Source organism: Castor canadensis, chromosome 2, assembly GCF_047511655.1.
Source record: "Castor canadensis chromosome 2, mCasCan1.hap1v2, whole genome shotgun sequence".
Lineage (NCBI taxonomy): Eukaryota > Metazoa > Chordata > Mammalia > Rodentia > Castoridae > Castor > Castor canadensis.
This window is the reverse complement of record NC_133387.1, coordinates 197,176,816-197,188,894: the sequence shown is the minus strand read 5'-3', so window position 1 is coordinate 197,188,894 and position 12,079 is coordinate 197,176,816. Positions and strand designations below refer to the sequence as shown.

Genomic DNA, 12,079 nt, shown 5'->3' with positions numbered 1-12,079 from the left:
ATAAACTACAAAAAAGAAAATTAGAATCAGGTGAGAAAATGTAAACACACAAAGTGGCAGTGCTCCAGAGGAACAAGTTTTTCAGTGTTTCTTGCTGTTTGGGAATTGAACCAGAGCCTTGCATGTGTCAGGCAAGTGCTGTAACACTGAGCTCAGGAAGATTCTTCAGTAGTGAACTTGAGAAAGTGTGGTGTGGTTTTCTCAAGAAAATCAACCGCTATTTTGTAGCTAGGGACACATGCAGCATGAGCTTGAGGGGTTTGCCTGGGAAGCCAGCAGCTCAAGAGACCAGTCAGTATGTGGCACTTAGGATTTTTAAGCAAGGTTTATTAGAGAGATTGGGCTGTAATTTTCTTTTAAAGACCTTGTAAGGTATCAGGTTACATATTGGAAAGTATCCTTATTATACTCTGACAAAGGTGGTGTAAGACCGATGTTACTTCTTTCTTGGATATCTGTGAAGCCGTGCGAGCCTGGGGCTTTCTCTGATCAGCGTATATATGTTAAATATCTAGTAGAAACCAATCCAAAGTTTTAACTTATAACGTTGACTATGTGTCCAAAAAGATGTCATTTTTACTTACAATCTTCATCTGGGCAATGAAGGTAATCCATAGCTTATCAATATCATATCTGTACCAAAAAATTCACTTGCATAAAAATCCTGTCCATTTCTAGCCTTCAAGTGGTAGAAATTCAACTTGACTTGAGCATCTGAGCTGTATTGCTGAGGAACGGTGGCGATGAGTGAGACAGATCGATACTTGTAGACTTGTTTGGCGTGGGCAGTATCAGATCGTGTGAACTGACTTGCTTTAGTAGGGGGGTGTGTACGGCTGTAGTAAGGGTTCACCATCTTGGTGAATTTTCCTACTCAGAATGCTTTGTCTTAGTTGCTTTTAGGGTTGAAGTTTTAAACTTGTATTTTTTGAAATAATATTTTCACATCATTCAAACTTCAAAGTTTATCTAAGAGTCTGTGTCAGCAGAGTCTTTCAGTCACTCAGTATCCCACTTTCAGAAGGACTATTTTCAATTCCCGCTCTGGAGCTGTCGTGTTTCCTTTCGCTTGTCCTTTCTTTAACAGCAGTGGTGACAGCAGCAGTGAGTGAATGTAACCATTGAGTGATAGATTGGTTCTTAGGCTATTCCTGGTGGTGCCACCAAAACCAAAAATGCTACACCGACTACCCCCAGTAGCTTTTGGCTCTCTGAGGTCATCCTTTAACTCATTTTTTTAGGACAGATCTTTTTTTTCATTTCAGCCATGAACCAGAGAATCAGTCAAAGTGCTCCAGTGAAGCAGCCCCCACCCATGGCTCCTCAGAGCCCACAGGGAGGCGTCATGGGCGGCGGCAACTCCAGCCAGCAGCAGATGCGGCTCCAGCAGCTTCAGATGGAGAAGGAGAGACTGCGGTTGAAGCAGCAAGAGCTGCTCCGGCAGGTGAGGCCACAGGTTAGAAACCAGCTTCCACTTCTGCACATCGCTTTCCTGCATTCACTGTGACAGAAACATCCCTTAGAGCCAAGTTCTGTCCTTGTCTTCATTCCTGACTGGCCTTTGATCACATCCAATGTAACTCATAATCCCATGTCATGAAGAGCTGTTTGGACCATTGTCATTGCAGTTGAGCAAAAATTGAAGGAAGGAAGGATGCAGCCTCAAATGTATGTGGGATTGTAGATTGCTCTATTTCTGAGGAGCTCATTATTGGGGACTCTCCAAGGCATCACTTGAGAAAGATGTGACATGTTTTGAATGACATGCATGTTTCAGTGTTGCTAAACCTAAGAATTCTCATTTAAAACATAATACATAGCTAGGCACTGGTGGCTCATACCTGTCATCGTAGCTATTTGGAAGGCTCAGGTCTAGAGGATCATGGTTTGAGGTCAGCCTGAGCAAATAATTACAAAACCCTGTTTCCAAAATAACTAGAGCAAAATGGACTGGAGGTGTGGCTCAAGCGGTAGAGGGCTGGCTTTACAAGTGTGAGGCCCTAAGTTCAAACCCTAGTCCACAAAAATGGAAAAAAATAACAATAATAATACATATCATCCCCAAGTTGAGAAAATCCCATATGTCTTAGAATTACCATGTGACTGTAGAGAGCTCAAAACCCTTATATAACCTCTTCCTTCAGAGGTGTTTTTTTTTTTTTTTCCAGAAAGTACTCTTGGTCTTTATACTGTGTAAGAACAGGTAATTCCTCATCTCAAATTAAATTTTGGGTTGGAGATGGTAGCTTAATGGTAGGACACTTGCCTTGCAATGTGTGAGGAACTGGGTTCCATCCCCAGCATTGCAAAAAAAAAAAAAAATTAATTTTTGCTTTACCATGTTTTACAGTATTTGATACTGGGGTTTGGGCTTAGTTAAGCAACATAGCTCTTTAAATTTTTTATACGAATATTTTCAATAGACAAAAATACAGCACAGGAGTGAAAGTGTACAAAAGGTAAAAGTATACTGGAAATAAAACCCCTTTTCCTATTTCTCTAGTTCCTCATGGATGTAAAATAGCAGGATTTTGGTCATCAAAGCTTCCCCACCACCACCAACTTAGCATACTAAGTGTATTTAAAATCAATTCCACTTTATATTTCTCTTCCCAGGATTACAGCTCTTTAGATATAGTTTTTTGTTTGTTTGGGTTTTTTTTAGTGTTGTCAAAAATATGTGAAGTTAGTGCCCTCTCTGAACTCTGATTTGGGTGTGAGGTATTGGTACCTGAGGAACTCAGCTAAGCCACGGACTCCCAGACAGATTCATCCTTTTTGCTCGTGTTCTGTCAGGAATCTGGCCAGGTATTGCCGTTGGCATAGTGGAGAGAAGAGAGTTGGTGCCACCCTAGGATGCCAGGAAATGGTCTTGAAGGAAGTGCTTTTTCATCTGCCATCGCAGGTGCGGAGAGGCGCACCTTTCTGACAGATGACCTCAAAGAAGCCGTTTTTCACTTATAAAACGGTATTAGAACAAGTTAGCACCATCAAGCATTTAATTACTTGGCTCTTAGAAAAAGTACAGCAATTTCAAAGTGTGTTTTACACAACCTGTTTTCATTGTTGGCTTTTCACTTTGTTGTGACTGATGCTAGATTGTCTAAGTAAAAGCAAGTCTCATTTCACACAAATGCGGGCTACCAAGAAACTTTGATAAAGAAAAGTTATTTAATTGGTAATGTCAAAGTTGCTGTTTTTACGATAAATTTAAAAATGTAGAAACGGGCCGTCCATATGATACTGTATGCCGTACATCAGCCTGGTGGTTTTTTCGTTTTTGTTTTTTTTCCCCCCGTGGTGGGCAAAACGGTACTTGTAAAGTTCTTGATTATGAAGAATTTTTCTAAATCTTCTCACTCTTACTCTGGGTGATGGGTGCTGGCAGAGTGGCTTCACTTCCTCTTCAGGTGACCTTTTTTCTTCCTTGCTCTCTGCTGTGTTGTCTTTTCTCTTGTTGAAGTGCAGAGCTGCTCTTCTCTCATGCTAACAGTGAGAATTTTTTTAAGAATTTTCTGTTTTTGTTTTAGCAATCAGTATAAATTCAGTATATCCTAAGACAATTGGCTTCCTATAAACTTCTTCGTTGACAGTATCTCTTATCACTGAAATACAAAATATTTTCCCTGCTTCACCTAATAGAGAAGCAAAGAACCTACCTGACCGTTTTCAGCTTTCATTTTAGTCGTGACCCCTGAAGTCTTGCTGTCCTGTCCTCAACGCTGTTAAAAATTCTGAGGTTTCAGTTTTGTTACATGGTGACTCCGTTGGCTCCTGTCTTCCTCAGCCTGCTGCTTCTTGGGTAGCTTGGGAATTCTGTGCTATGGTGACATGTCTGGATACAATTTGTAAGTCAGCCTACACAGCCAAACCATGTGGCTTAACGTAATTTTTATCCGTCTTATTTTTTACTCTTAGGCAATGCGGAATATCAATCCCAGCACAGCAAATTCTCCAAAATGTCAGGTAGGCTCTTATATGATGTTTTAGAATTGGAAAAAAAAACAAAGGGATGCTAAATTAGGAAAGGGAGAAGCTGGTATTCCAGGGGCCTTTGAGTCATCTTTTTACCAAGACCCGTACGTAAGCATTACTTTTCCCAAATAGTCACACTCTCTGCTCCCTTCCCCTCCTCCACGAGAGCTTCTCATGTTCACTGTGATTGTGGAGGTCTTTTTCTTCCACATTTGAAATATTATGTCTCAGCTGTGCATTCTGTCAGCCTCAGAATGTGTCTGATTATTACTTGAGTAGCTTAAAATAGTTCTTCTTATGGTCTTGAAGAGTTGATAATGGAACAATATCAAAAGGGAAGCATAGGGGTTTTTATTTGAACTAAGCCACGATACTGTGAGGAAGAGAAACGTTCTAGGGGACAGTCCAGAGGAAGCATTTCAAATCCATCAGGAGAGAGCGGGCAGTGGCTAGATAGTGCTTCAGGTTTCTTTGGCTTTTTTCAGAATTTCTCCCTGATGAAACCCAACGTGCACTGGTTATGAAAGTGTTGAATGTCGATGAAAAGGTTGTGACCATTTTTCCTTTCTGACAGAGACTTCTGTCTGACTCATGGGAAAAGTCTCATTCTTGCAGGGGAGGGGAGTAGGTATTTTCTGTGTTTATGGGCTACAAGATTTAAAGAAATGAGGAGCTAGTGACCCTTGTACTTCTCGGATGGACAGAAGCTGCCGTAAACACCTCATCTTCTAAGTAGTCCTTCCTGCACTAGTCTAAATGGCGCTCTGTTTTTAGAATCAACCAGCTGTAGAAGCAGGAACTGGCAAATGTCAGGCACTTTTGATAACATGACTTTGTCCATTGGAGCACCATGCTGATAAAGTTAGATACAGTCCTCAGAGAGGCCAGTTAGCTTTGCAAGAGTAAGCTCTAGTTATCCTTTTTGGTTTGGTTTTGTTGGGTTTTTGTGGTGATGATGCTGTGGTTTGAATTGGCCTGGTGCCTGCTAGACAACCACTTGAGCCATGCCTCCAGCTCCTATTTTTCTTTATCTATCCCTTAAATGCATGCGTTTAATCAAAAGACCAAGTGAGGAAATAACTCACGACCAGGCATCTTCAGTGTAGAACACCATGCTCAGTTGCAAAGGCCAGCCAGCATAGCATTGGATATTTATAAAGTGAAGACATTTTCTCTTTGCTGTCCTCTGAAGGAGGCTTTTAGCAGATCAGTTGGAACTAATAGAGGAGAACTAAGTCTAATTCCATTTGGATCAAATAAAAAGTGGTGTAACCAAAAGTGGGTATTAAAATCTTTCCCTCTGTGCCTTTTTTTCCTCTCTACTGAGAACTTAAACCTGGCGAATAAATTAAGTGCTATGAGGTCTTTATTTCATACTTGAATAGGAGAGAAATAGTTGCTGTTATTAAGTTGGTGGGAATTGTTGTGTTTTGTTTTGTTTTTAATAGTAAAGCTTTAGAAAGATAAATGTTCATTGGGTTGGGAATCTACCCCAAAACAGTGTTTTTTAAAATACTGATTTCTTATATATGTTGTAGTCTGTGTTTGTTTGTTTGGTTTTTTTTAACTTGTCAATAAATATGTAACATTCCAGTGTTGGATTAAATTTACAGTAGCCCAGAAACATGGAACCTGGTGGAACTGGGAAGCACTTTGTGTATTTTTGTTATCCTACATATTTTTATATAACCTGAAGGTAGATGTTAAAATGACAGAAAAGTGACAGTTTTCCTCAAGTCATGGCTGACATTCCTATACTTAAAAAGAACAAAAAACAAACAAAAAAAAACCAAGAGAAAAGCATAGTAAACTTATCAGAGTTTTTAACGTGCCCCAGAATCTTCCAAAATGAAAGCCCAAAGACCCAGGAAAAACTTTGTTTTTATGCTTAGGTTCAAGGAGACATGGCCAGCTATGTAGAAATCTAATGGGAAAAAAGAACAGAAAATGTGGCCTCATAGGAAGAGCCTGAGAGGGAACCCCAGAAAAGGCTGAGTGCACAGAGTGAGGTCTTGGTGTCTGTCAGTCAGCACAGGTCTTTATGACCAGCTCTTATGCAGAAAAGTAGCTAAAGTTGTAGTTAGTATTTCCAGGTTTAGTGGTTTGCATTGGGGGAGAGGGCTTCTGTTTACTATCACTCACCTCAGGGAAAAGGAGTTTGGTGTCTGTGGCCAGCTTTTGGGAGAAAGGAAGAGTCAAGAGAAAAAACCCAGGAGAAGGTCAGAAAGAGGGCTGGTTCTAAGGCTGGTCCAGGCCTTCAGCTCAAGGCAGTTGGCATGCTTCAGCACGGTGCTTGGGGTTGTGTGGGGTCCCCCAGTGTCAGGAAAGATGAAACAGTGAAGACTCACATCTTAAGGGGACTTTAAGTAGGATTTGCCAGGGTCATCAAGAAAGCCAGAAAGGACTTCCCAATCTCAAAGAACAGAAAGTGTAAATCACAGAACTCAATTCTTGAATATCAGGGACTGGCCGAGATTTCTTTATTGTTCATTTGTTTGATTTTGCTTTCCTTAGAGAAATTAGTGCAGCAGTGAAATTCATGCCACTGTTTCATGTAATGATGCCTTCTGTGCTGCAGGATGTGGGAAGGAGCCAGACTTCAAGTGTGTTTGAATAGCTAAGTTCAAAAGCTGTCTTCACATATTTCTGATAGAATTAACAAGTCAAGGCTGTATTATGGAATTCTGTAGTCATATTCACTAGCACCAGTGTGGCCAAGATAGTGAAAGATCCTAAGACAAGGGACTGAAGTGATACTGAAATGGAAGATTTTGAAAGATTTTGAAAGAAAAAAAAACATTTTTAAAGGTAGTTATTTATCTTTTTAGTTAAACATGGCAATTTCACTTTGATTTATTACAGTGCCACTATATAAGAGCTTAAGAATTTAAGTTCATGTCAGTTGTTGACAGTTTTCATGTTTCATAAACAGTTTGCATCCTCAGAAGCAGAAGCAGCCTTTTGATAGCTGCTGTGTGAGCTTGAGCACTGGGACTCGGTGTCCTGGTCCCCTTCTGCTTCTAGTTCATGCTGGCGCTCCTTTGTGGGACCAGGACCAGATTCAAAAATGAGCTTCTGCCTCAGGGTCTTCTGACAAGAGCAGTTTGAAGAAAGAGAGCTCCCCTAGTGTGAACATGTTTAAGTAAAGCACATGCTTCTTGATCCCTGGAGTTCCCAAAGCCTGCAAGATGAAGGCTGGACCCTGCAGCGAGCACGTGGAGTGTGGTCAGTAGCCTCCTCTGCACTGATCCTGGATCAGTCATTCTTCCATCAGTGAGAACCTCGCTCAGCCCCTGCTCTCTTCCCAATTAAGAAAGGGTCTCCACTTTCTCTTATAAGGCCTGTGTCAAAAGTCATTCCCAAGTGTCCTTACCAGAATTCTTGAAACTCCCCAGAAAATAAAAGGCAAGGTTGTGGCTAGAGGCATGGCTTAAACCTGCCTTGCATGCAAGAAGCCCTAAGTTCAAACCCCAGTATAGCCAAGAAAGAAAGAAAAGGAAAGGAAAAAAAAATAAAGATGTCTTATCTCATGAGCCATGGAATTCAAATTTAGGTAATCAAAAGTATGGTACAGGCTGGGCAGTAGTTGCAGTGCTGTAATCTCTGCTACCCAGGAGTCATGGTTAAGACGATTGTGGTTTGAAGTCAGCCCAAGCAAAAAATTATAAGACCAGATCCAAAAAAGTATGAAAAACAAAAAAGGGCTGAGGGTATGGCTGAAGTGATAGAGTACCTGCCTGCCTAGCCAGCTTAAGATCCTGAGTTCAAATCCTAGTACCACTAAAAAACTTATTAAAATTACTTTGTTTCTGAGCAAATAGTGATTTTCATCTTTATCGAAATCATGACTTCAGTATTTTGCAGCTATTACTATTGTAATAGAAAGAAAGTTGCCGTTCTTATCAGCACTGAGAAGACTGCGTCAGGCTCAGTCAGTCCCTTGTGGAGTGACTGATAAAAGGTACACTGTTGTTACTGACAGTCATGGTTCAGATGTCCACAGTTTTAGTCAGACAGAACAAAACAACAGCACAGTTCAGAGCCACATGAAAACAATTGTCAACGACTGCTTTCCCATTGAATTTAGTAATAGCAAAGAATTTGGCTTTTTTTCCCCTCCAAACTGTCATGTTAGCTGACAGTAGAAAAGCTGTTTCAGAATCCTCTTAATGCTTTTTGCAACATTGTCTCTCTCCTTAGTTGTCCTAATTATGAAAAAATTATAGTCATTTGAGTTTTCCAGGGAATCTATTTTTGGTGGGTATGTTGTGAACTTTGTGTAAAAGGGGAGAAGGTTCAGCCTCAACCCTGAAGACTATTAGATTGTTTATTCGTGAAAATTGTTCCCTTGCTATTTGAATATGCCGTGATAATGTCACTTTGAGACACAAATGGCAAAAGTCCTAATCACAGAATCCTGTCAGAAAGAGTGAATTTCAAGGCAGCGCACCACCTGCACCTATGTCTGGTGTGTGTTCTCATGCTCGCGGATTGTACTGTTCTCTTGGCTGTCCCCGCATCTGTCTGTGTACTGCTTACAGTCAGAGAAGTTGTCCTGAAGTTGAGGTTGACTTAGTAAATGGCGCAGACTCAGAACAGGGTGGAGATGTAGCTCAGCGCGTCGCCTGGCTCCCCCAGGGTCCTGGGTTCCTTCTCTGCACCAGAAAGCAAAGCCGACAGCACTCAAGCATGACTTCATGTCCTAGTGACGTAGATGTGGTAAATACCATGGCGGGAAGCTGGGTGGAAGGTAGAGTTGGCCAGACGCCCTTTTTGACACTAGGATGAGCTGTAAGAAGATATAGCTGTGGAGTTATTCTCCATCTTTAAATTTGGATTTCCAGCTCACTAAGTGAACCTTCCTTAAACAAACTGGTTACCACCACCCCTTCCTTCACTCACGTGCCATGCATTATCCAGAAATGGACACACTTTTACGTTGACAAAGACAAAAATTGCTTTAAGAAATTAATTAAAGCCAGGCACCGGTGGCTCACACCTATAATCCTAGCTACTCAGGGGGCAGAGATCAGGAGGGTCAAGGTTTGAAGCCAGCCCAGACAAATAGTTGGCAAGACCCTATCTCGAAAATACCCATCACAAAAATGGCTGGTGGAGCGGCTCAAGGTGAAGAGCCTGAGTTCAAATCCCAGTACCACAAAAAAAAAAAAGTAATGAAGATTCACGTGGTAGTCCCCTCCCCAACTCATTAATTTTTATGTTAATGTTTTCAATGTACTAAACATTTTCTTACATTGTGTTCAATAAGAAAACATGTTAAGATATTACTAGTATTTGAAGAAATTATCAGTTTGGGAGGGGAGATTACATTTATTCATGCAGGAAAACAGACATCTGTCTCTTCTCCTACCTTCCATCCCTTTTTATCAGGTCTTTGGAGTTCATTCAGATCTAAAAACAGCAACCTGCGTATTGGCTCACTGTCTTTAAGAAGGTTTAAGAAGGCAGAACTCAGAAGCAGAATGAACCCCACTTCCTGATTTACCTAGTCAGCATTTGAAGGACACCGTACATGAAAACAGCAAGTTTAGCTGGGTGCGATGGTACATGCCTGTAATCCCAGTTGTAGCCTAAGGCAAAAGAATTCTGAGTTTGAGGTCATCCTGGGCTATGTAGTGAGACCCTGCCTCAGAAAACCAAAAGTAAAAAAGTAAAAGAAATTAGAACAATTTTAAAAAATACAAGACCAAAAAGACCTCCAGAGTTTCTCCCATAAGCTGTCCTATCCAGCGAAGGACAGTTAAGTGGGTTTTCATTCTAAGTAGTTCCTCACAGCCTTAGCAAGGATTGTAAATATGAAAGTGAATGTAGTACATAAAAGAAGAATTTTAGCTAGGAAGTAAGAAAATTTGTTTCATGGTAATATAAACCTTTTGCTAGTGACTTTAGAAAAAATAATTTTAATTCACATAAGTATGGAATGAAGTTAATAAGTTTTTAATCAAAAATTTATTCCACATAAACTCATTTTATTATAAAGTCAGCCTTATGTATCTTATATAGAAAATGATTTTCGTTATAATAAAGTAATGTTATCAAAATATGTTTTAGGGGGTGGGGATGTAGGTCAGTGTTGGTGCTCTTGCCCAGCACTTGTGAGGTCCTGGGTTCCATCCCTGGCACTCAAAACAAACAAGCAAACATAAGAACAGATTTTGAATGAATATGAAGATTATTTTGTATTTGGTAAATCTGGCATACTATTACAGAAATAATCTTCGGGACATAATTGGATTGTCTACAAAACTGTGTTGAAAGTTGCATCTATCTCTAAGGAGTTTTTGGATTATTTTATCCTGAATACAATGCCTAAAATTAGAATACTGGTCTAAAAATACAAGTTCGTTAAACTTCTCTTTTCCCAAAGGTAGTTAAAATAAATAGTTTGACAGTGTCTCAAAAATAGAGAAATAAGCAAGTTATAGAAAATTCAGCCAAAACTTAGTCATGCTTCTGTTCTGTGTTTCAAAGGTCAAATAGTTCTTCTAGAGTATTTGACGTTTTCTAAACGAAGCAAGTATTTTTAGCGCATTTTCTTCTGTAATGATACAAATATGTAGTGGCTTTTCCCATTGAGCTTGTAAATCTTAGCTAATCTGAGACACATTTGGAGTCAGCTCTCTGCACTGTAGTAAAAGCAATGGTCCTAGCTTCATCTGGAGGGAATTTTCCAGGGTGGTTTATAAGGACAGCATGGGCTTGCCCACTTTATGTAATGAGCTGGCTTTTTTTTCCCCTTTCCTTTCTTGCAGTACTGGGGATTGACCTCAGTGCTTGCTAGGCAAATGCTCTACCACTTGAGCCACACCCCCAGTCTTGTAGTAAACTTCATGCACCCAACCCTGACCGTGAGCCACTGGTCTTCTATTTCCCTTCTCTCATTTAATAGCAGTACAATTTCCCATAGGACAGAAAAGATACTTTAAGAGCTGGGGATGTATGCTCAGTGGTTGAGTTCTTTTAAAACAGTAAATATTTTGGTTCCATATTAAATAGATCACATCTTTTAGAAAAATAGGAGAAAGGCAGAAATTTGGAAGCAGAATAGTTCTGGGTTTTAAAATTCTTCAGACTATATGCAAAAAGTGAAAGTTTGTATCCATACCAGGCCAAAATTTAGAAGCAACCCAAATATCTTACTAGTGAATGAATAAGCAGGTGTGTGTGGCTTTAGTAAATGTTAGCAACGAGCAGGAGCCACCTGTGGCTAGAACATGAGTGTTTCTAGAAATCATGCTAAATGAAAGCCATGCTGAAGGTTCCACTCATGGAAAATTCTATAAATCACCAATGGCCCTATGGTGACAACATGCAGAGCATCAGTTTCTGAGGGTAGGAGTGCAGGGGGCACAGAAGCAGGAGAAAATTGCGGAGGGTGATCTTGATTTTCATGGAAACTTCAGAGGTGTGCATAAAATTTAAAATTTGCCAAACCACACTTTATGCACAGCTTATCACATATCGGTTATATCTCAGTAAAGCTGTTCAAAATTACTTAGGAGCCAGGTGTGGTGGCACATGCCTGTAATCCCAGCCCTCGGAGGTGAGGCATGAGGGTCTTGAATTGGAGGCCAACCTGGGCTACATAGCAGGACCCCTGTCGAATTAGTAAACAAATAAGTACATCCCAATTCTTGAAGACTTAAGAAAAAATTATGTAGGGTATTTGATTTATCCAGTTCTGTTCACTGTCACTAGAAATTTCAAAATTCAGCCAAATATTCATGCCTTGAGTGTGGTGCTTGTCAGCTGTATGATTTATTTGTATCATTGGCCTTGTTTTCACATCAAATAATGCTGTCATCCATCACCGGTAGAATAGCGTTCTGTTCATTACTCCTCTCAGGTCATTTACGTGAATCCTTCTTGGTCAGAGCTCACAGTTTGAGAAGGTATTTCCATAGCCCTTTGGAGGTGTGCTATCTCCTTAGGTAGTTTGGAATGGTTTGTCTTTTTGTCCATGTCTCTAAGTTACCTTTCTCTGTAAAGCTGGGTAGTGGGTTCCACAGTGTATATCAATACTAGGAATTTAGTTGTAAAGATAATTTTGAACGTGCATAGTGACAAAATTCCAAACAAAAAC

General features: G+C 40.3%; 1 protein-coding gene across 12 annotated transcripts in view; it reads left to right on the top strand.

Moving 5' to 3' along the window:
* The window catches only part of Yap1 (Yes1 associated transcriptional regulator), a 102,457-nt gene that overhangs the window by 78,268 nt on the left and 12,110 nt on the right, over positions 1–12,079 (top strand). For 3 of the 12 annotated variants that reach the window (XM_074066835.1, XM_074066834.1, XM_074066833.1), the window contains 2 exons: positions 1,266–1,456; positions 3,919–3,966. In XM_074066835.1, coding sequence (XP_073922936.1) covers positions 1,266–1,456; positions 3,919–3,966 — 239 coding nt within the window. The remainder of the gene's footprint in view (positions 1–1,265; positions 1,457–3,918; positions 3,967–12,079) is intronic. The other 9 variants (XM_020167810.2, XM_020167815.2, XM_020167809.2 and 6 more) reach the window with 3 other exon arrangements.